This window comes from Mastigoproctus giganteus, chromosome 9 (genome assembly GCF_048544385.1).
Source record: "Mastigoproctus giganteus isolate SK-2022 chromosome 9, ASM4854438v1, whole genome shotgun sequence".
NCBI lineage: Eukaryota > Metazoa > Arthropoda > Arachnida > Uropygi > Thelyphonidae > Mastigoproctus > Mastigoproctus giganteus.
Genome location: NC_143583.1, coordinates 110,310,086 through 110,336,137, shown reverse-complemented (window position 1 = coordinate 110,336,137; position 26,052 = coordinate 110,310,086). Strand labels below are relative to the sequence as shown.

General features: G+C 39.0%; 1 protein-coding gene across 2 annotated transcripts in view; it reads left to right on the top strand.

Moving 5' to 3' along the window:
• The window catches only part of IleRS (Isoleucyl-tRNA synthetase), a 430,056-nt gene that overhangs the window by 389,162 nt on the left and 14,842 nt on the right, over positions 1 to 26,052 (top strand). For both annotated transcript variants that reach the window (XM_090381523.1, XM_090381522.1), the window contains exons 29-30: positions 4,282 to 4,439; positions 9,008 to 9,122. In XM_090381523.1, coding sequence (XP_090237649.1) covers positions 4,282 to 4,439; positions 9,008 to 9,122 — 273 coding nt within the window. The remainder of the gene's footprint in view (positions 1 to 4,281; positions 4,440 to 9,007; positions 9,123 to 26,052) is intronic.

Below are 26,052 nucleotides of genomic sequence, written 5' to 3'. Positions count from 1 at the left end.
TTTTCAATTTATGCACACTTTGAACTTTGGTGACATAAAAAAAAAGTGTTGTAGTTATGAATTGTAACTTTTCTTGCATTCATATAAAAGTTCAAAATACTGAAAAAAAATATATTTATGTATCCACCAAAAATACATCTCTCTTCTATGAGAGGCAAGATATCAGATAATTCTTGTAATAAGTTTCACATATAATAAAAATAAATTACAATTTCACTTCTAAATTTAAAAAAATATATATACAAAAACCTGTTTTCCTGTTGTGTATAGAAAGTCTAAGTATTATTTGGTGTGTTGAGCAAAGTCACATGCATGTCTTTTAAGGCTTGACAGAAAATTGTTAAGAATAATAGTGCCAAAAGAGAAACCACAGCTTATTGTGAGTGGTTTATTCAGCTGAAATCTAACCAGAGATTTTATTACTGACTCATTCCGCAGTTCTTAGTTCCTTCTATGTTTTTTTTTTTTTTTTATTGTACTATGTGGTCCCAGCCAGCTTTCCCGGCAACTCTGCTGTCAATTGCACCAAACTTCTGCTATCGTCCTTATATCCCACTCCTACTACCTCCAAATATTAGCCGACCGGGCTAGCCGGGTGGGTAAAGTGGCTGCCTGGCAACCCAAAGGTCGTGGGTTCGAATCCCGCCTCGGCCTTGGATCAAAGTACTGCAAAAACCTTGCAAGGTGCATTATGGCCACAGAAGCCGATGCGCCAACAACTACCCTCCAAATATCTGTTTCAAGATATTTTCCACTACAGCCAATCCCAGCTTTACTACAAGTACATTCCTTTTTCATCCATGCATCACTCATCTGTGTACTTATGATTTTTTTCCATTGAGAATTGTGTTTATATTCATTTAATTTTTAACATTTCCAGTTGTATGATAGGCCAACTTTATAGGTTTAAAAGAAAAACTGTAGCTTTCACCTACTAAATATAGAAACCTAAATTTTTTTCTTACCCGTCGAGATGATATCTACCTAGTAACCTGAGTTACAGTGATTTACTCAACTGTTACCATATCAAAAAGAAACTATCTCTATTGGCAAATTTGTGTGATTTTCAGTTATTCGATATTAATCTCTCAGTGATGTGACTTATGGGCAACAGTAATATGAAGAAGTTTTGTGCTAAATGTGGATATCTGTAGTTCTAAATAAGACTAATTGAACATGTGTGCATGCGTTTTGGTATGAGAATGTATATACTGGATATTTTGGTCAATAGTTGAGGATGAAATGGAACTTGTAGTTTGTATAAAATTCTCTCAATAAAATTTTATGGCTATTGTTATGTATCTAGTACTTCTGGTTATCCTTGGAATATTAGGGAATTTTATGAGTTGGCTAGTAAGAATAAGTAATTCTAAGGAGGAGGTGCTTGTTGTTGGTGACTTTAATATAAAATAAAATAGTTTATTTTAGTTTAAAATATAATAAAATAAAATATAAAATAGTTTATATGGAAATTATACAAGTTCAATTATTCAGAAATGTTTACTCCCACAAGAGGTGATGTGTCTAGCTCCAACATTCCCTAAGTTTGTGCTTTCGGAGGTCTCTATATGCTGTGATGGGCATTTTAAATGAAATCATTATCCTTTATTGTTTACAGTGTCCAAAGTAATATCATATCAGCGATGGTAATATTAAGAAGACTGTGCTTAATTCCAGATCAGAACACCAAAACAATTAGGTGATCATAGCATGTGCAAATGATATTTGTGTAAATATAATAACATATACACATTGTGATGTAGTGAAGCTAAGTGTATGTCAAAAATTCAGAGCAACTCCAGAGTGCAAAGTAATTGTGGCTTTATTGGAACTTAGCTTCACTACATCACAATGTATACTCACAGTATGTATACTTGCAGTGTGATATGTCTTGCAAGCTTACAGTACTTTGCTTGCAAGAACAGTTTTTGTCACCAGTATGGATAGTATGTGCCCAGATAATGACATATATTGTGGTTTTGGTTCCCAGCAACTTCTAGACAAATTTTGCATCAATAAAATCAAGGTATTTATGAGTTGTTGCAGAATCAGTCACCACTATTATGTAAGTGTTGTTTCCAACTGATTGTCACTGGACAGTCCAGACAAGCTGCAGTAGGTCTTCCTAGAGTATCCTAGATGTGTTTGATGGGATTCAGGCCAATCCATATGGACAATAACCTCATCTTCCAACATATTATTGATCAGCTGTGTCCTGTGGGAATGGATGCTGTTTTCCATCAGAACAAACTTCACTTATAGCACCAGCATAGGGAGGACCATGAGTTGCAAAATCAAATTGCTGTACCTATGTGCAGTCAGGATCCCATTCTCCTGATTATGTGAAAATCTGTAAGACCACTAATATCACTCACCCCCCTAACAGCAAGCAACCTCCATTAAACTGATGATCATATATGTACAGGTGTTTGTTCCAGGTTCCTTGTTCACATTGCACTAGATCAAATGAGAGTCAAACTCAGGTTGTGCCTGGATTCATCTGTGAATAGTGCACAGTGCCATTTCACATCAGTTCAATTAGTGTTTGGGTACCCAAATTATTCTGAGCCTATGGTGTTGGGTACTCAGTGAAACACACATATACACCTTAAGTCTTGCATAAAGTCCACATCTGTGCAGATGATTTCAGATGGTTTGAGTTGACACTTACAAATATAATAAAGGAATTTTTTACAATTCCTTTATTATATTTGGAAAATCTATTGCCTACACAATATCAGAATTTATGTGAAGAATTGATTACCCATTTAACCTTTCTTCAGGTATTGTGGCTCTGTTAAATATAGGCCCAACATCCAAAGCCTATTTTCTAAAGCTGTGTTAAAATTCTTCACTCTTTGTGACACTAAAACTTCTTTCCAGGTAGACTCAAAAACATTCTGAGTGCTATGAACAAATTTGGAAACAACTCAGATTAGTTTTCAATATGTTATGTAGCAAATTTGCTGGACTTAGTTCTGAACTGAAGTTTGTGCTGTAAAATTTCTCCACAAAAACCAGTTCGTCATATATTTGATGTGAAATATCCTTAACATATTTCTGTTTTTATTTTCGTGCTGAGGCTTTTATTTGTTCATCTGTTAAATCCTGAAAGGTTCATAGATTCCAAATAAGTTACAGATTTCACACAAGGATTCAAAACATCGTGTCAATTCTGTAATGCTTTTCAGCATCAGACTGTGTTTTTATGCTGTGGTTGTATGAAACTCTATTGAAATTCTGGAATTTCCTTTGACTTTGAAAGTATTTTGTCCCATTGCCCACAGACTTGTCAAATAGTTGAAATAAGGTTGTCTGTGCTTTTCATCTCAACGTTCAGAGTCACATTGCTTGCTTCAATTAATAAATTTGTTGGTTGCAATAAGATTAAATTTTCAATCCATATTCTACATAAAAGAATACATTCAAATGTATCCAAATATTGATTAATAGAAGTTAAATCAGTACATGCATGTGGTTGAAAGTTTAGAAATTCTGCTTCATTCACAGCAGTGCAAATACTGAATAAATGTTTTTGCAATTGGTTTAACTGCATCACTTCATGCAGACCATCTTGTTTTTGATATAGCATGAAGTGAAACATTTATATATTTCTTTAAAATCTCCCATCTTCATGGACTGCTGTTAAAGAAGTTATACATTTGCTGAATTCATCCAAATTATAACATTGCCTCCTTGCATGTTTGGCGCCTCCATAACCAGGTGGGAAGGAGCAGCAGTGCATAGCACACACTTCTTGATTAGACTGGGGTTCGAGCCCGTCACCACCAAATACGGAGGATGCGGAAAAGTCAAGGGAATAACCACCGCATATTCCCGGAGCAATATGGCCTTAGTTGCTAATGCTCCTAAAAACCAAATAACAAACAAACAAACAAACTGTGCATGTTTCAATGCTATCGACTCCTAAAATATTCAAAGTGTGGTTTCCACAGCATGAAAAAATGCAATTAGGATTTTGTTCAAGTACATATTATACTTTCACATCAGTTCATATGCTTTCCCAATGCATATGTAAAAGCATATGCTTTCACATATGCTTTCCCAATCTAGACATGCAGATGATATTCCTTTAACTTGATTAGAGTTTTGTTATTGTATTTATTTTTCCATTTACTAATAGAAATGAGTTGTACTTTGTTAATACATTGCATCCTAACTGTTTAACTTTAATGTTTTACTTTAACATTCTGTTTAACTTTAATTGTACCTTCTTTTAAATAATAATTTGATACTTGATATACTAAAATATTTTTATAGGTTAAAGGAGGCATTTTAAAAATTATAATAGTTCAGCAAACTGAAGACCATATTAATGTGCCTATTACTCCCACGGACCAAAATAATTTAGTGATTTCTGCAAAGAATGAAATTAGCTCAAGCAGTGGAGATGTTCCAACTAATCAACCATTTTGCAAGTAACTACTTATTCAGATTTATATATTTGTAATAAATATATGAATAAAGTAAAACAGTTCAGTACAAAAAAATATAACATACCAGAGCTGAATTATTTATTTCAACCAAATAATAATAAATTCATATAAAAATATTTTTTTTCTTTAAGTTTAATGCCGGATTATATATCACTATTAAAACATTTCTCTTAAAAGTGATATGTCTTATAGAATTAAAAAGTAAGGTGAGATAATGGCAAATGCATCTATCATAACAGTACAATGGGTTTCAACAAAATTTATTTTATAAAAGTATTTTTCATACATTGTTGTAAACTTTAAAATATAAGGAACATAAGATCAGCATAAAAGCTGTTTTCAGTATTAATATATTGTATAAAAAAATTATACAATATTTTGTATGAACACAGGTTTAACTAAACCTGTGTTCATACAAAAAAGCTCAATGGTTATAACTTAGCTTATCTGTCTATCTATCCATACACTATCTGTGATATATCCAGCAGTACTTTGTATATACAGATTGGTGTCATCTTTAAACACTAAAGCACACATTACATATAAAGCATAAAGCAGCATAAATACTGCTTTAGTGGTTTAATACATAATACTCTATTTAATCTCACAGCAGTGTGTCTGCATTGCTGCTATAAAATTACACTTCTATCATTTAAAATGTGCTTCTAACATTATAGATATCTGTATATTCAGTTTTAGCTACTGTTGTGCAAAATTCAGCATCTTACTCAATAAAAGTACAGGGAGAGGAGGTCTTTGATATGTACAAGAATGCTTTTCAGAAAAGCATTGCATAAACAGAAATTGCATATGATGAATAATTACTTAAATGGGTAAAATTAGGATGCATTCCATAGCCAAACGAAGTATTTGAGGCATTTTCATCACAATTTTATTACATTTAAGACAAAATCAATACAGTATTATTTATAAAATAACAGATAAAGCAGGATTTTAAATAATTATCTGAGGCAGTATTTACCAATAAAAAGCAGGCACATCAACTTGGATGGACAAGATGGAGGTAGGGATTTTATATAGTGGATGATAGTGTTGGAGTGACATCTGGGCCATCATGGTTGGATTTCATAGCAGGAGTGTAACATCGAGATGGCTGACATTATAGACAGTGTCTTTTGGACGGTGGCTCCTGGCAGTGAAATCTTGTGAGCTTTCCATCACTCATGAATGGTTGGTTTACTACAAGAGCTGTCTGTTCCATCCAGGATAGAGAAAGTCCTCCTGAGGTAGTATACCTTGAATATATCATTAACCCTTTGACAATTGGTTATATCAGTGAGGTTGTTAGGGGTATGTACAAAATTGAGGCATTTTGGATGGTTGGGGACAGAGAATTATCCAGAATGGGCAGCAAATTGAATGCAAGTTTAGCTTACGAGCAGTACCACTCAGCCTTTTACACTAAATTACTAGTAAACTGGCCTTCAAACCTGACCAGTTGCCCATGCCTTCTTATTAGCTTCTCAATGAACAGCCAATGTGTTCTTACCCATTCTTTTTAATGCCTAGAGGTTGAGGGAGTGATAAACTAGCAGCATCTTGAGCTTAGTGTCAACTGCTGTATTACTACACAAAAGGAGGGCAAATCTTTCACTGTCTTGAAGTCTGGTGCAGCCTGCTCCTTCTGTAGAAATCTGCTTAGAGCAGTACCCCCTTCTCTGCTGTGATACTTGAATCTTCTCTGAAAACTTAGCTGCAGTAACATGATCTGCACTTTCTGCTTCCCCACTGATTCCCAAAATTTGGAGGCTCTGTTTAAAAATTGATCAAGCCAGCATTTACAACAATAAAAATTCTGGGTCAGCAGGAGCATTTTCTTAATCAGTTGAATTTCTCGCCTTTGTTATTATTTTGGCAGAGAGGTGTTGCATACTTAACACACCTCGTATCTTGTCTGTGTTCTTAATATTATGATTCAAGGACTTGATAGGTTATAGGAATGGTCAAGCACAGACGATCTCCACATCTGTTCAACATTCCTAATTTCAATTCAAATTTAGGGGGTGTTCTCTTCTTTTTTTGTACCAGGAGAAAATAATGCAGGATTCTTGGAAGCTGTGTTACTGGAGGAAAAATGGATGTTGAGGCAAAAGAAGCAAAATCATAGAAGGATCCATGGGGGCGATATAGCACAGATCTGAACAGAGCCAAGGTGGCATAAAGTAAAGTTCAGAAATGGCCTCCCCAGTCACTAGATCTCAATCTACTTAAGCACCTGTGGAACAGGATGGAACAGGCTATCTTACAGATGCTCTATGAGTAAAAATCCTCAGCCATCTAATTTGCAACAACTTTGGGAAGCAGCTGAGTGAGTCAACATGGAACCAGCATCCCTATGGTATGCTTTCGGCACCTGTTGAGTCCATGCCACAATGAATTCGGGCTCTAATGTGAACCTGCTTATTATTAATTAGGAGTACCTAAGGAAGTGGGCACTGAGTGTACTGTCAGCATTATGAATGAGCAATCTGGCCTGTTTAATTATATACCTTGACTGAAGAAACTACTCCTTTCAGATTATAATGCAGCTCAAGCCAAATGAACAGAGGTTGCTCTGAATTATTGCATTTCAATAATTCACTTCGGGCCAAATATCATCAAAATCCTCTACCTCTCTCTCTCTGGAGAATTCTTCAAGAAGCATATCCAATTTAGCAATCTAAAATTTGAAACTCAAATTTGACATATCTGTTGCTGTTTATTTACATACAGCAGAATACAGCACTAAATTTCCATTTTCAGAGGTGAGTAAAGTTTTAGGTTGATTTAATAAACTTTCCAGGTGTCCAACTAAATTTGATTTTTTTTTAAACAGATATTAAAGTCATAAGTTTTCTCAGGTAAAGACTGAACACAATGTCTCCAACTTTACCGGATCACTTCCACCATATTGAGGAATACAACCATTTGCTTCCAGCTAATCACAAGTCAAGAACAAAACAGACCATGACAGTACCCAGTAAAGTTACATGCAGTGATCCTTTGTTAAAGTTTATCTAGCTTTTTGATATTTTAGAATGTAAACTTAATAGTTTTTTATTCCTAAAATTAATGAAGAAGGGACTGGAGTAAGTACCATGATATATAACTTGTTATATTTTCCAAATTCTAAATTTTTTTATAAAATGACAACACACTGCCATTTTCTTGGAATGTCAAGGTTTACAAATGAAAAAATATTCTACAGAAAATGGATTGGAAGTATAGTACTCAGTCATAGCCACTTTAACCATCTGACTTTTTTATAGGATAAATCTCACAAATACTTACTTTACATGTCTTACAGAATTGGCAGAAATAAACATACAACAAAACTACAGATATATCAAATCACATATTAAGAAATCAAATGTTTTCTAATTACAGTAATATTGTATAGAGTTATAAAATGGGTTGCCTAATGTAGAATAGAAAATTATTAATGTGCACAATGATGTAAAAAAAATGAAATGTGAGCAGTTTTCTTTGGCTATAATAATTGTTAAAACCATATCCAGACTTCATAATAATTTTGTTTATCCAAGGGCGGTTAAAATCCAAATGAGAATTTCTTTAGTACCAGCTTAGTCTGCACAGGTAGCACAGTGGTATCGTCACTGTCCTACCCCCACCGGGTGGAAAAGGCCCTTGTGTCAATGACACAAGGAACTTTAATGGGCTTTTTTCATTCCGTGGCTGAGTTAGTCAGCCTCGGGTGTAGATAGCAAGTTCCCCCCCCAAGAAATTGGGGTTTTTCATCCAGCAAAACTGGACAAATCGACCATAAAACACACGCAATTAATAGACTTAAGACACAGCACAGCATATGAATTTAAATATTCAAATGACCTAATATAATAGAGTTAGTTTTAGTACCAGCTTATTAAGAAACACAAGGATGCTTAGCACCAGTTATGTCACATCATCAGGTGGAGGGATAATCATTAGCAGTAGTTGGTATGGCAAGATTAGTTTAATAAATACTTGGTATTCATATCTGAAAAGGAAGTGCCAATTTTTCTTACACACTGCATTGTTATATAGTTTAAAAAAATAATAATAATAAAAATTGTAGTTGGGGAGAATTTTTGCCAGGCTTAAGTTCAATATGGTGAAACCTCTCTGATATCTGTGAATTCTGAGACCATTCAAAATGATAAGAGGATGATAGTTCATCAGAACAGACCATGGCCATAAACAAATTAAGTTAAAAAAACTAGCAAAACCTGTACATGTTAGGCACCTAGGCTTCATTTAAATTTGCAAATGATGCCTATGTACGTAACATGTACAGAGTTCAGAAGGTGGCAAAAACAGATGGTAGAAACTTTTATATATATATATATAAAAGAAGGCATTCAGAAATTGACAAAAACAGATGGCAGAAACTTTATATTTATAAAGAAAGGCACTATCTTGAAAAGTTACAGGGGTTATATTATTGATACTATGTTCAATTAAAATATTATAAAAAAAATTCTCATCCATATGTGATACATTTCAGCTTGATAATTTTGCTTATTTTTTCATTTTTAATTTTCTACTTGTAGGTTTGTAAACATTGAATTGTGTAATAATGGCAGTGCTATACCCCTTCGTGGAACTGTGCTTCTAGAAAATCCTTGTGCAGAATTTGTTTTAACCGTTGAAAAGCTATATAAGCTGGTATGTTTCTTTTTATCTTTTGGTACATGTATTATATATGTGTGTTTAAAGATGAAATGCACAAGGCATAATTATATATAGGTTTTAAGTAATTAACTATATAATATTGGTGTAGATACACCAAAGTTTACTCATAAATTTAAAATACGTATATAGTGTAAAAGGCATCGTTTTAATTGTATCTCATATTGTAGCTACATTGACGAGATAACGGGTAGTGCACTACTTTGAGGCGCCTCCGTAGCCAGGTGGGAAGGAGCGGCAGTGCGTAGAACACGCTTCTTGATTAGACCGGGGTTCGAGCCCGTCACCACCAAATACGGAGGATGCGGAAAGGTCAGGGAATGACCACCGCATATCCCGGAGCAATATGGCCTTAGTTGCTAATGCTCCTAAAAACCAAATAACAACAAACAAGCACTACTTTGAATAAGTAATGCTTCTCTAGAAGAGAAGACCACTGTTATTTATTCTCAGTTGATACCACCACCCAGACGGCACCATTTCAAAACTGTTGGCCTATCATTGGTGGGTGGGCAGGTACCCTGGTCACATTTATGACATTTTTATCTTATAATTTTGGACTAGAGAATATGTCTCAGAAATTTTTGTACATTACCTACTTTCTTAACTTTTGAGGATTAGAATAAGATGCCTGGGAAAGTCTGTGGAAAACTGTGGGAGCCACTACATCAGAATATCATGTAATCTTACTATAGCAGTTGAAGATAGGCCCACCAATGATAGGCCAACAGCTTTTAAATGGTGCTATCTGGATGGTGGTATCCACTGAGAATAAATAACAGTAGCCTTCTCTTCTAAAGAAGTGTTACTTATTCAAAGTAGTGCAATACCTGGTATCTCATTGTGAAGGCAGCTACAATGAGATACAATTAAAACAGTGCCTTTTACACTACATACGTAATTGAAATTTAAATTTATGGGTAAACTGTGGTGTATCTACACCGATATTATATAGTGTATATATATATATATACATACATACATACAGTAAGTGTGCACACACACACACACACACACACACACACACACACACACACACACACACACACACACACACACACACACACACACACACACACACACACACCTCCTAATAAAACCTCATAAATCTGACAACATTGGGACTTAGCCCTTAATGTTGTTGTTGTTGTTTAATTGGCCTGGAATGAATAGAACAGTGTGCTGGTTGTTATATAATTAAGGTTCAAAACATTCAGGTTGTTAAATATCATTTAAGGGCATTCTAGCTCTTAAAATATTCCAAAATATTGTTATCCAGATATCTAGCAAAATTAAATGTACAAAATTGTTCCTTCATGAGATAGTGTGACTGCCACTGAACTTTTGTACTGGGAATATTTTGTTTATGACTCTCCATAGATCTTAGTGTATTTAATTGAATTTGCACAATTGTATAAGCATAACTCAAGGATCTAACAGGATCCATAAAAGCTCTGTGACATTGTCCCTTTTATCTATTCAGATAGTTTCTTTTATAAAAGCCACCCAGTGGTTTGTTTCTTAGGACATTAACAGCTTTTCTTAATTGTAAACATAAGCTTAATACCATATGAATCCACTGGTAGTAAAGTTACCATATCTTCAACTGCTATAGTAAGATTACATGATATTCCGATGTAGTGGCTCCCACAGACTTTACTATTCTATTAGAATACCATCGTATTCTAATCATCAAAAGTGGAGAAAGTAGGTAATGTGCAAAAATTTCTGAGACATATTCTCTAGTCCAAAATTATAAGATAAAAAAGGTATAAATGTGTTACTGATTTTGAACAGTTACAGAGCTATGCTTTTCTCGTGGCTACTGCTTTGGCATCAACAGGGAAGTATCCTAAGTTGAGCCAAATACTATTATTATGAACTTCGCAATTGAAAACCACATGTACAGTGAAGATAACAGAGCAATTTTAAGTATCACCTTATGGGCTTTAAGTTATATTAAAAAAAAAAGTCTGCCCACTTCAAGTTTATATGGCACTGAAATAACAGTAACTGTAAATTCATTGTGGAGCTTATCTAATTATCTAACATGCTGCTTTGGAAGCAAGAGCAAAATTTTCTCCATGTCTTGTATTTCATCAACACAAAACCTTGTGGAGAAAAGTTTTTTGCCCATCCCTCCCCCACCCCAAAGTTCTAGATTTTTGAAAATTCTGTATTTATGAATGTAAGTTTATGAGGTTTTTGTTATATATAACTTTTTATTGTTATGTATATTTTTGTTTTTATTTTTTGCTTTATTTTAATAATTTTTATTGTTATATACATATATAATAAATATATTTAATGAAAATTCATAACTTAATGATAATTATTTCTCATCATTCTTACCTTCTTTTAAGAGGACCTCAATGCTCTCTAAAAGGTATATTAACTTTTATTATAATAAGAGCTCTATTTTCCCCTTTCTGTTCTTGGGCCATAGAAAAATGGACCAAGAAAGTTGCCTTTTGATTAAGCCTACAGAATTGTCATCTTCTGATCAGCATCAAACTCTTTTGAGCCAAAAAGAATGAGAAAAGGCAGGCTGTAAGGGATTTGCACAATTTTTTTTATAGTCACTCTTTATCACTTCAACCAAAGAGTAAATATTCCTCATTTCTTATACAAAAATGCTCAAACTCTCCAAAAATTGTGAAAGGACTTCAATCTGGAGATTAGTCAAGGCCACCAAAAGTAAACATTTAGAATCACTGCTTAACTGACAATTAAGCAGTGATTCTAAACTGCTTAAACTGACAATTTGGGAATATCCCTGTGAAAATTACTCCTGTTACTCTAAAGGCATTGTTTCACTATTCTGAAATAATGCCTTTAGAGGTGCTATATCTGAATAGCATTCAAAGCATGGAGGAATTTAAAATCATTCAAAAGTTATATGATCAACAAAGTTATAGGAGCAGAAATGAAGGAAAGTTAGCTTCCCCCTACCCACAGAATAATCATCTTCAGTAACCCAAATATGCCAACTGCTATATATTTTTACATGCAATTTATTTCAAATCTCATGCGCTTAAAGTGACAGAAATTTGATCACTCTGTCAAGAAGCTGCAATCTCTTCATCCCAACTGTGAGTTCCAAAGAGCATATGTAAACCGAAGGTACAATGCATTCTTGTTCCATTTGCAAGGGTAAGTAACCATCTTGCTTACTCTAAAATGTGCATGCACTGTAAAACTAAAAATAAAGTACAAAAAATAAATATATAAATGAGCAGAAATTAACATATCAGGTGCAAGTAATTAAATTCTGACAGATCTCCAAGTGTATCTATGCTGCTGTGACCTAAAGTTTCAACAGCTTAACCATAATTCCTTCCAAATATCTCAGCTTAACACAGCCCAACAGAATGTAGCAGATCATTGTAACGTCCCAATCTCAACCACAGTTCCCCCCCCCACACTAATCCCTCAGAGCAAACAACAATAATAATAAAAAAATATAATAATAAATATATCAGATCCAGTAGTGAAACTATTATACTACCATGTTCCACCACCACTAGAGGAGCTGGGAGGGAGGGAGGTGTTCCAACAGCTGGTTTGGTGTGATTGTTAAAGATTTTGTGGGACTGTATATCAACCTGATGGAGGGCTGTAGTTCCGTGCGCGCACAACGAATGCCTAGAAGATCTAAGGACATTCGTCCCGTGTGTGTATGCACACACACACACACACGCAGAGTTGATTAGAAAATCCATCTGGTGAAAGCATATTAGAAATCTATCTTGAGGATGATATGGATACTTTGAAACCTCTTTCCCAGAAAAACAAAAAATAAAATTGATCAGCAAAAGCCAATGACCAAGCAGACTGATTTGCTCTTCACCCACCAAATAATGAACCATATAAAACAGTGGAGCTGTATAAGCAAGCTACATAATACTGAAGATATATATAATTTGATTCATATCAATAACCCCAGTTATTGATATTGCTTGCAGGAAACAAACTTACCTCACAGGTGTTTCCTTCAATGAAGAACTATACACTCTACAGACAGAATAGGAATATTTCAAATACAGCAAATGGAATTTTAGCTATATCTGTACATCTCCTCACAGTTCCACTGTCAACTATAGATATAACCATGCAGTCCTCCTTCTGTATCTAAGCACTCACTGGTCAGTACTTGATGACCAGTACTGATCAGTGAGCACTTGGATACAGAAACCACTCAATACAAATAATATGCAAGGTTCAAACAACAAACCCTATCCAAGTTGAACGATGATTGCATTGGAAGCTCCATGAAGAAATGGAACTAAATATAAATCTTGTTTCCTCTGGATAACCAGATCATCTAACTTCAGGTCCCTTGATAACATCACTGAATAAATCACAAGACACTAGCAGCAGCTACTGCTCCTTTACAACAATCTGCATTTGAGATCCAAAGTAAAATGCATCAGTGGCAGAATTAGGATTGCCAGAAAGCTAAAAAGAAAAAATATAAAATGTGTAACTTTCATAAATTACTTATTAACTCAACCAGCCATTGCTTATTAACTACAAAAAAAAGTGCAGCTTCATTGAATTTTTTGTAGCACTCATATTTGTAAGTGATGGAAAGATTGTTGCAGAGAATTTGATGGATCAGACCAGACACGTGAAACAAAATTTGACTCTGGCTTTCTCTCAAGTAAAAAAATTAAGACTAAAGGAAAACAATTTCATATCATCCAAAAGAACATGACCAACCATCACAAGGAGAACTTTGAATGAATTTCAAGGATGCTCTCATGATTAAAAGCGAGGGGAACAAGTGTATAGAGTCCCATGGGGACTCTATAAACTTATGGGGCTGTTTTTAATGATTTTCATAATTCATTTTTTGAACATTTACTTTTTTTTTCCCCAGAATTTTTGTCTCATAACTTTTCAGCTGCCCTGTATGCAGGGTATCCCAGGAGGAAAGGTCAATATTTCCAGGAGGTGAAAGGATAGGTCATTTTAAGCAAAAAAGTTCATATAAACATGTGCCCTATCCTGAATGATTCCCGAGTTAGAGCTACTTTAATGTACATTTGTTTTGAAATTGGCATGCAATATTTTCCTTCCCTCCCATCAGACTGCACCATTTGATTGTCAGTTGATTGTTGTGACTGTAGAAGTGTTTGCTAAAAATGCCGCACATTTTTACTAATGCTGAATATGCAGATATATGCTGTATGTTTATGGCTTCTGCGATGGTAGTGCCCCTGCTGCTGTTGAAGAATACCATCGGCGCTTTCTTACACGTTGAATTCCGGATCGTGGAGTGTTTTCCAAAGTTTTCAACACATTGCGTGAAAGTGGTATGCTTCCCAGTGCTCATGTTTCATCTGAACGAGGACGTCAAAAAAAATATGCAGGAACGGGAACACATTCTGAACATGGTTCAGCTTAGTCCTACAATTAGCATGCAAAGGCTTTCTGCACGTCTCGGTGTTTCACAAACATGTGTATGGCGAACACTACATGAAGAGAGCTTGTACCCATTTCACCCACAGCGTGTGCAAAATCTTCACATAGGGAACAGTGCCACGCATCTTGAATTTTGTCATTGGTTAAATGCCAATCGTGAAGTGCTTCCATCAATACTATTTACTGGTGAAGCCACGTTTACCCAGAATGGAATCAACAACACACGTAACACTCATCGATGGTCGCACGAGAATCCACATGGTATGGTAGAAACAAATTTCCAAGTTCGTTTCGCAATCAGTGTGTGGTGCGGTGTGGTCGATAACCTGTTGATAGGTCCCGTTATTTTAGAACATCGAATGACAGGACACAATTACCTTCAGTTTTTGCAAAATACATTAGGTGAACAACTAGAGGACGTTCCTTTGGCCACACGGTGTGCTATGTACTTTCAGCATGACGGGGCCCCTTCCCATTCTACCAGACGTGTGAAGCAACATCTGGACCGAATTTCCCCTAATCGGTGGATTGGTCATTGTGGTGCCATTAACTGGCCACCAAGATCTCCAGACTAACCCCATTAGATTTTTGTTTATGAAGAAAGGTGGATACAAGAGATGATCTGTTAGCTCACATAATGGATGCTGTTGACCATATAAAGGAACGTGAAGATACACTTAGACAAGCAACACGCCATGTTCTCATGAGAGTAGAAAAATGCATTGAAGTTGATGGTGACATTTTGAAAATTTATTATAAACTGTTCCAAATTTGTCCCTTGAAAAATAAATATTCAAATGCCTCTATCTTCGAAACCATTTGGGATGGGGCACATGTTTATGTGAACTTTTTTGTTTAAAATGACCTATCCTTTCACCTCCTGGAATATTGACCTTTCCTCCTGGGACACCCTGTATAATCAAAAAGTGTGAAGTATAGATTTTATCTAATTTAAGTGTGACATTGAATTAGTTCAAGTGTAATATATTTCTGCTGTGTATATGACAGGAAGCCTTCCAGATGTTTGCATTTTTTGCTTATAGAACTGCATACTCTTTGAAGTGTTACAAGAGGAGCGGGTACCATAACATCCCAGATTTCCAAAAAAATTTATATTCATGAGATGCACTGAAAATAAAAGACTACAAAATATCATTGTGGATGCAGAATACTTAAATCATTCCTTTCTTTAATTAGCCCAAGCCACTCAATACATTCACTCTGGACTCTTATTGTCATTCCCCTCAATGTGGGCACTGGGATCCAACACCCATACCTTGGTTCCAGAGCTACATCATTGGAGTTCAGTGTGTGCAGTTGTGTACTGCGACCCATGGAAACTCGGAAAGGGGGATCCTGGTGGTTGAGGGGCCCAGCCTTAATACACCACTGTATCCCCTGCTTCGACAAGATGGGTGGTCCTGGACCAGCCTGACTGGGAACAATTGGTGGGTGATCCTTACTGCTAGGGTCAACTGCGTTCCAATAAGTCTCCCTTCCCTTTGGTCCTGGGATGGGATCAAGGCATATTGGAAATGTGGGTATGATGCTTCTCAGCGAACTTGGCATCCCATTCGTGTACGCAGTACTTGCTAGTTCACGATTGGGTGTCTCCTCGTAGGGCTCCATAGTGGGTGATGTACTTAGGGCATCTGAAATTTTTATTTTACTCCTATGAGTAATTTAAATCCTGTTTCTTCTGGGGGCTCCAACAAGGCCACTACCTAACCGTTTGGATGAGAATGACACCAATTCTGTCAAAAGAGCCACAGGTCCTTGAGGTTGTCACAGACATTCTCTCAGATATGCCAGACAAGCTGTACTTGCTACCTGGGAGTCTAAAACGCTGATGGAACTGATATTTGGGTGACACTCAAGTCAAGTGGACCCAATTTCGGCGAAGTCTGGACGGTCTGTGACAGCCAAATTCTCTGCTTGCACCTTCACGATGGTGGGACTCACGATGGTTAGTAATCCTGGGTATAACCTCCATGCACAAGTACATGGTGGGTGACCACCCAGGTGTGAACCAATGTAAGTAGGGGTCGAGGTGTGGCGCCAACACCACATGGCGGAACACCGCCCCTCTATGTTACCAGGCAGTACTAGGTGGTAGATGACTCTCATCAACCGGTGAAATACCACCACTATTGGAGGCTTGAAGTGGTGGAACCCATGTTTAGTCTCTAGAGCTAAGCTCCAGTCAACCCTTCCCTATCTCTTCCATCATGCAGTATGATTGATGACTTTTGAGGTTACGATGAACGTTGTGGCGAGATCCAATATTCCTTACATTTTGAGGGTACAGCTCTAAAACGGTGTTCACAGGCCGGCCACTAGTTAGTACACCGGACCGAACCTATTGGTAACGCTCTAGGAGGCTTCCGGATCAGCTCGTGTATAATCTCGCTACCTCTACTCTGCCAGATAGTGACTGGAGAGAGTCCGAGTAGTGTGTATGCGGGAAGCATTGTCGAGGCCACGTTATGTCAAGGATCTGGGTTCATTCTTACCACGTGTACGCCATATCCAAAAATTTCATTACTTCATACAGCATGTCCCACCCACTTTTTCTGACTATTGAATACACCATGAATTGTCAAACTAATAGCGCAAGCTTATCTGCGAAAAGATCTAAACCTCCCAAGCACTTCCTAATTCATTTCACAAATATACATGGTCTCAATTCTAATCTCAACGAAGTCCATTTCCATTTGCAGTCTGCCAAACCCCATGTACTTTTTCTGACAGAATCTCAGTTATTGGTTGATTCAACTACTGCTCATCTCAGATGCCCAAATTATTCGGTGTATGATTCCTTTCGCATCAAAGGTGATACTTGCGCATATGTCCGTTCTGATATTCCCTGTCAGAGACTTGGCAATTTGGAATCTCCTCTCTTTGATCTTCTCTGGCTTAAAATCTCTCTACCTTATTGTGTCAAATTCATCTGTTGCCTCTACCGTTCTCCCAACTCCACTAATCACTTGGAGCTCTTTGACTTTCTCCAGTCTAACTTTTCTAACAGTGAGGTAATTTTAATGTTCACAACTCCAGCTGGCTTCCGTTTTCTAGTCACACCGACCCAGCATGTCGAGATGCTGAGGCTTTTGCAATTACTAGTGACCTAGCACAGATTGTTCATTTACCTACAAGAATACCAGACAATCCTAATCACACGGCCAATACGCTTGATCTTTTTCTCACAAACAACCCTTCTAAGTACACGGTCGAAGTGAGAGGTCCTTTAGGCACTTCAGATCACAACTTGGTGATTGTCTCTTCTCCAATGGAACCTTTATTTTGTTGCTATTCCCAACCTCGTGTTGTTTGGCATTACAAGAATGCAAAATGGGATGACCTGCGAGACTTCTTTTCTTCCTTTCCTTGGTCGGATTACTGTTTCAAAACTTCTGATGTCAACCTTTGCTCATATCGTGTCAGTGAAATTATTCTTGCAGGAATGGACTCCTTTATCCCACACTCCACTTTAAAATCTCGTCCTTTATCTAAACCTTGGTTTTCCAATAAATGTGCTAAGGCTGTTCAAGAGAAGAATGTTGCATATCATAAATAGCTTGTTTCTAATTCGTCAGTTTCATTTTCTGCCTACACCAAAGCTCGCAACAATTGTAAAGCAGTTATTAATCAGTCCAAACTAGAGTTTGAACAGGCTAAGAGTAGAAAACTTGCTTCATGCCCTAATGGTAGCTGAGCATTCTGGTCTCTTGCCAAAGCTATTGGCCGCAACTTTTGCCCATCTCTGCTCCCACCTCTGTCCAAACGAGATGGTTCTGTTGTCACTTCAGCCAAGGATAAAGCTGACCTGCTAGCATCCCATTTTTCTTCCAGCTCATGTATTAATGATCTTGGAAAAACACCTCCCACCATTCCCAACGTGCTCCATTCAATGCCTCCTGTGGTCTTCCGTCAAAAGGATGTCAGAAGTATTTTGACAAATCTTGGTGCTAAGCAAGCTCCAGGTCTTGATGATATTTCTCCACTTGTTCTCAAAACCTGTGCTTCTGAACTTACTCCTATTTTTTGCCGCCTTTTTTTCCCTTTCTTATTCCAAAGGTGTTTTTCCTTCTGCTTGGAAATTTACTCATATCCAGCCAGTTCCTAAAAAGGGTCACAAATCCCTCCCATCCAGTTATTGTCCCATTGCAGTTACTTCTACTCTTTCTAAAGTAATGAAGAAATCAATTAACCACCAATTCTTAAACTACCTAGAAACCTTCCATCTGATCAACGGTCGCCAGTATGGATTCCATCAGTGTCGATCCACTGGTGATATTCTGGCTTATGTTTATGGACTAATTCAATGGAAAGGTTCAGTAAAACACAAGTAGTTGCTCTTGACATCTCAAAGGCTTTTGATCGTGTTTCGCATAAAGGTCTTCTAAACAAGCTTCCATCTTATGGTTTGCCAACTGTTTTTAGTAATTGGTTATGCAGTTTTCTCTCTGATCGCTCACTGAGGGTGATGGTAGATGGCGCTCTGTCTTCTAAATTCTCCACTAATGCCAGTGTACCCCAAGGTTCAGTTCTTTCCCCCACTCTTTTCCTCTTGTATATTAATGACTTCCTTCCATTGACTGGAAATCCTATCCATAGTTTTGCCGATGATAGCACATTGCATTCCACTTTCCATTTTGAGAAACCTTGTCCTGCTCAATCAGTTTCAACTTTTCGAAAATCTGCTACCAATTCCTTAAATGCCAATCTTCAGGTAATTCTCCAGTGGGCCAAAGACAACTTAGTTGATTTCAACCCTTCTAAAACTCAGTCTTGTCTTATATCTCGCAAAAAGGATTCTTCTGCTCCTATGCTTATCTTTAGTGACACTCCGATTTCTAGGCAAAATGATATATCGCTTTTGGGGATTACCCTGACTTCTAATCTCTCTTGGCACAAACACATTACAAATATTGCTTCCTCTGCATCTAAAAAACTTGGCTTTCTCTTTCGCTCTCGGTCTGTATAAATCGCAAATCCGCCCTGCCATGGAATATTGTTCCCACATCTGGGGTGGTGCCCCCAAAACCTCTCAGGCTTCTCGATTCCATTCAGAAGAGGGCAGTTAGGTTAATTAATAATTCATCTTTAACAAAGTCCCTCCACTCGCTGTCTCATAGACGTGCTGTTTCTGCTGCATGCCTCTTCTACAGATACTTCCATGGGCACTGTTCTTCTGAATTGGCTTCTATAATTCCTGCTCTCTCTCTCTCTCTCTCTCTTTCAAAACAGTCCGAACACGTGCCGCCACCAGCCAATATCCATTTACTGTCCAACTTCAAACCCACAGAACCAACTTTTCATCTTCCTCATTTATTCATTCAACTGCCGTTTTCTGGAACAACCTTCCTTTATACATATTTTCTGAAAATTACAATCTACAGAAGTTCAAGTCCAATGTCAACAAATATCTTCTTTCGTCTTCTCAACCTCCAACCCAAGCACGGTACTAAGTACTATAGGTTCTAATACCTCTCGTGTTTGGGGTTCACACAAAAAAAAAAAAAAAAACACCAAAAACACCATCTGTAACACCGCTTTCCTCATTCTCCATTCCACCGGAGAGCAATCAAAAAGTGTAAAGTGTATTCGTGTCTGGCGGCACCGGGGGTTCCCTCCAACTCCGTGTTGCTTTCATTGTAGTTGTAACAGTTCACTGTTTTTTTTTTTTTTATGCACCAGAGGTAGAGAAGCGGGGATTGGCAGGGGGGACAGGAAACTGTCTCCCCCCTGCCTGGGGATTGGGAATTAAAGGTGAATAGGACTAGGGAGTCCTATTCAGACCGCCATTTGGGGTAATGCAAGTAGTTCCTGCATTTATGTCCAGTCCGGGCTTTTTGTCACTTGGCTTGTTTGCATGTACTCATCTTCATCGGTTAGTTCCTGTGGCTGTGTCTGACCAGGTTCCTTGTCACTTTGCTATTTTCTTGATCTTTGTAGAGTCCTGTTGGGTCCTTTGATCCGTTTGTGGCCTCACTTTGGTCGGGGTTGTCTTCATTCTTTGTGGATGGCAATTTCCGTTCTTCTTTGGTCGAAGACTTCTCGTGCAAATTGGCTGAAAGCCGCTAGTCGTCTTCTGTGTCCAAGAGATGGTGTTTTTTGGTGTGTACTGTATTTTAGTTATTAGCACGCTTCTGTGTTCCTCATAGCACTCACAGTCGTGCATTATATGATGCAATGTTTCAGGCTCACCACAGGTGCAAGTTAGGTCCTCCGTTATACCCAGCATGTTCAATTTTGCCTTGAATGGGCCATGGCCCTTTAGTAAGTAAGTACGTTGCATTTAACCCCAGGTTAAACCACGGGGGGGGGAGCTTTTGGATACGTCTTGGCAACCAGTGGTATGAATCTCTTCGTCACTTCGCCTTTGTTTGATGCTGTCCATCTGTCCTGCCACAGCTATAGCAGGTGAGCCAAGATTCTATGGTTTTCTGCTTTGCAGTTGTTGTTTGGTTCTAGGGTGAGTCCATAGAATGTAGTGGGCGTTCCCTTAGACAGGTGGTACATGAGCCCGCAGCGAGTCACCTCGAGGTCCAGTGGGAGGACTCCTGTCAAGACCTGGAGGGCGTGCGTGCTCACTGTTCTGCATGCACGAGAGATGATGAGCATAATGCTACACTGGATTGTGTCCAGGTGTCTTTTATTTACTACTGTTCCTGCTTTTTTGTACCATATCGGGGATCCGTAGGTAATGGCTGGGATGGAAATTGCTTTGTAGTACAGGGACAGGGTTTTTCTGTTTAATCCCGTCCCTGCGTGAGACTCTTGCTATTAATGCTGCGTAATTTCTTAGTTTTTCTTTCAGGTGGATGATGTGAGGGGTGAAGGATAAATTACTGTCGATTGTAATTCCTAAGTATCATATTTGTTTTGCAAGTTTGATGGTTGCTCCTGCTATCTTTATTTGCGGTGGTCTGTGGATGTCAAGCACTCCTTTCAGTAGAACAGAGTTCGTCTTCGTGGGTGAGATCTTCAACATGTGTAGCTTTGCCTAATCCTGTAACACCTGTATTGCCTGGTTTGCATGAGTCTCCAGGCCCGATCTGGAGTCCGCCTCCACCATCAGGACCAAATCGTCAGCAAAGGCCTGGCAGCTCACTTCGCCAAAGTCCTGAGCCAGGAAGTTGTCAAAGACAATGTTCCACATGAGCGGCTCCAGGACTGAGCCCTGGGGGCACCCCCTGCGGGTCCATTGAGCCACTTTTCGAAAAGGTGTTACCACCTCAATTCTTCGGTTAGGTGATCCTTTATACACTTGTAGAGGTTTGTTGGGAGCGCTGCCGGCCGAGGACGCTCGGCCACCACAGGGTGTTGAATGCCCCTGTGAATTCCACTGCAATGATTAAGAAGTACTTCCTGTTGCATTGGGTTGCTTTGAATATAAGGTTTTGGACTGCTTCTATGGTTGCTAATCCCGGTTTGAATCCATATTGTTTTGGTGATTCTAGGTTTGCAGCTTTGTAGTGGTTCATAATTCTTTTATGCAACAGCCTTTCGTATAGTTTACTCAGAGTAGTCAGTAAAGCTATCGGTCGGTAGGAATCCGGTTGTTCCGGTGGCTTGTTAGGGTTCTTCAGGATGAGCTTCAGATTTGTGGTTTTCCAGGAGGTCGGAAATTTCCCCGCTTGCAGGCAGCAGTTTAGAAGTTTGAGCAGGAGGCCAGGTATGTGTTCCACAGCCTTTCTGATCAGCTCCAGCTCCAGGAGGTCCGGTCCCGGGCATTTCCTATTTCGCATCTGTGCTGCAGCATTTTGTAGCTCCTCCATGGTGAAGGGCGGCTCTATCTGTTGCGATGTGTATGCCTCGTTCGCTTGGGAGATTTCTTCTTGCTTGTCACTGAGGTTGTCTGGGGGTTCTAGAATGATTGTATTTAGAATGTTATTAATTGAATCAACCCATGGTTTAGTGAGGGATCCTTGAGGTGTTTTTGTTACCGTCATTATTTCCCCCCGAGGAGCTTATTTGTGGTTATTTTGTATACAAACCCCCCAGGGGTCCTCATTTCCGGTCGCAGACTAGTCGCTCCCAGGAGGCTTTCTTGTTTTTTCTTTATTTTTTCAGTGTAGGCGTTGCGTAGCTGTTGGTATTGATGTCTTAGATAGGCTACCTCTGCGGGTGGCCAGGTTCTCCGCACCCTCTGGTATTCTTTTCTCTTTATTTGAACTTGCTTTCGTAGTCTTTGTAACTCCGCTGTCCACCACGGCATGGCTCCTACGGAGGGTGTCTTCCTTTTCATCGCCATTTCCGCTGCAGTGGTTATAATGTGGGTGACTTTCTCCTGCATCCTGTCTACGTGTTCCATCCTGTCACTCTCCCATCCGGTCACTTCCTCTTGTGCTTTGCGGATCAATTGTTCTCGAAAGAGCTCCCAGTTTGCCCTTTTGATGGCGAACCTGCTCGCCATGTATTTGCCATTTGTTGGTCTTGGCATCGTTCTCTTGATATTGGTGATTGTGCGGTGATCCGATGTGGTCCAGGCGTTTTGCACAGTCCAATCGGTCACATGAGCTTCTATGTTTCTTGTGGTTAGCGTGATGTCTATGGTTGATTCCCATAAGGTGTTGCAGTATGTCGGTAGATTGAAGGGTTGATTCTTTACAGTGAAGATAGAATTTGCTAGGAACTCCTCAAGCCTCTGTCCATTCCTGGTACCTCGTCGGTCTGGTGTAGTGCTGTGCCAGACAGGGGAGCGGCAGTTTACATCAGCGCCGATTATGACTCTTTGTCCTGCTAGGGTTTCTTGCACCGTTTGTAGGTAAGTGATAGCGAAATCTATTTCTATTCCGGGTCTGCAGTACAGCGAGATCATATACAGGCTGCCAACAGAGCTAATAATATGGGCACATGCTGCCCATGACGTGCAGAGTTGTGGTATTTTTGTTGTGGTTATCTCTGGGTTCCGTACTATTACCGCTGCCCTCGGAGTGTCTTCGTTGCATTGTACAATTTTATATCGGAGCGGATAGCCCCTGACTTGCTCTGTGTGAGTGTAGGGCTCCTGTATCAGGATAACATCTGCGTTTGCCTCATCAGCGCTTTGCCGTACTTGGTCGGCCACTACTCTGGCCCGCTGCGCATTTATTTGGTGCACCACAAGGATTCCGTTATTAAATTTCTTATGGTGTATCCCCATAATTGATTCGTGACTGGCATGAACTCTTAGCTTTCTGGTAAGTTGGGCAGTTTGTGTCGTGTGTGGAATGGGCATGATCTAACCTCAGGGATTTGCAGTTGGTGCAGATGGGATCTTTTTCTTTCTTTGGGCATCTGCTGTAATTGTGGTCCATTTCAGAGCAGTGGCCACATGTTGCTTCTTTTTGGGCGCAGGTGTGTGTTGTGTGGCCGTACTTGCATCGGAAGCACCTTGGTACATCCACACGTTCTCTAAATCTATGACTGCTCCACTCTATGTATATGGTGTTTTGTATTCGTAGGATCTGCCAGTTGCAGTTTCCACTATTTCTAGATTTTGTTCTGTACTTGGGTATAATCAGCTGTTTTTCATCCTTGTCAGGTAATTGGTTTAGGAGGTTTTTCCTGTATATCCGGAGAGCAGTCAATCGGGATGTCACCCTTCTTTATCCAGAAATGATTAGAAGGTTGGTTGATTGTGGATTTATTTGCTGCATCAGCATCTATGGCCATAGTGCGCAAAGGGTTAGAAGGGTTGGCAGGATCATCAAAAACTCTGAACTCTTCACGAGGTGTCATTTCAGAGTGGGATCTTCTTCGTGTCTCAGAAGAAGAGATCTGCTCTGAACTAAAAGACCAAGGAGTGTGATAGTTGTCAAGAGAATATCCATTTGGAAGGATGAGAATCTTGTCCCTACCTGAGTTTTCATCCTAGCATTCAACACCCCACGGCCTCCAAATTCCATCAAGGCAGACTACTTAAAGTGCCCGGTGAGGATTTCCATCCCAAACACACTGAGGTGTTTTAGATGTCAAAAATATGGCCACTCACAAACAACTTGTCATGGTAATCCTGCCTGTGCTCGATGTGGTGCGAAAGACTACGAGAGCAAGGAACGTTCAGCTTTCAAACCAATCTGTGTAAATTGCTAAGGAGAGCACCCTGCCTACTCTAGAGCATGCCAGTGGTGGAAGGACGAAAAAAAATTCAAAAAATAAAAACAAAGCTGAACATATCCTATCAGGAGGCCAGAAAATGCATTCAACCAATAAATAGTGGAAGGCCTTCGTATGCTCAGAAGGTTTCTGTGAAGTGCACCATCAGTACACAAACTGAGATGACTGTACCACCAAAAGAGTCATTTACTCCGATCGCACAATATTTATTGCATGTGTTCACAAAAGCCCACCCAAAAAACAGTCAGCTGCCACTCCTATTTCCGTACCTCCTAATGCTCATCCACTACCAAAACCAAGTGGTAAAGAAAAAAATACAGATATCAGAAGAGCCACCTACAATACAAGAAATAATGGACGTTGAGGATAAGGAGGTATCGGATGACCCAGTCCTGGAAATCTTTGAAGAAGATATGGACACAGGCCAAAGACCCATTTTTCCAAAGAAAGATAAAGCCAGGACTGAGAAAACGAAGCCCTTGGCCTTTTGGAAACCACCCGATGGACCCAACAAATCCAAATAATGGGTAAGTTCAAATTTCTACAATGGAATTGTCGTGGATTCCATCGAAATAGTGACGACATCAAGGTGCTCCTGAGTAAGCTTGAGCACACTTGCTTTTGCTTACAGGAGACCTATTTCAAGGCAAAAGTGGATCCATACTTGCGTAACTTTTCAGTTATTCAAAAAGACAGAGTGGGATGGACCTGCCCACAGAGGGGTCGCCATCCTTGTGAGTAACCACACCCCATTTCAAGCTAGACCACTTACCACCAACTTAGAGGCTGTAGCAGTTCAAGTGACCGTAGGGTTTTTCTTAACTGTTTGCTCCATCTATTTGCCACCTGGGAACGACATCCCCCAGGCAGATCTTGATGATCCCATTAGACAATTGCCCTTTTTGTTACTAGCGGATTTTAACAGACACAATACTCTGTGGGGCAGTGCTGACATCAATGGAAGGGGGTTGGACTATAGAGCGCATGCTCAAAAACAATGACCTGGTACTACCGAATGCTGGACATAACACCTTTTTTTCCACATGCCTACCCATATGTTTACCACGATCGATCTCTATATGCTCCCCCTCTCTCTCCTTCCTGTGTGTACGTGGGAAGTTGAAGACAACATTTATGGCAGTGACCACTTCCCCGTGATATCCACCCTTTGCAAAGGGAGACCATGCCACCCGTCCAGGATATCACAATAGAAGATCGGTCATGCCAACTGGAATGCCTTCAAAGATTTGGCATAATTTGATACCAACACAGTTAGCAAGGAACCAATTAATGATGTGGTAAAGTACATTACAGACACTGTTGCCCAAGCAGCGGCAATTGCAATTCCAAAGACTTCGACTCGGTTTCCACC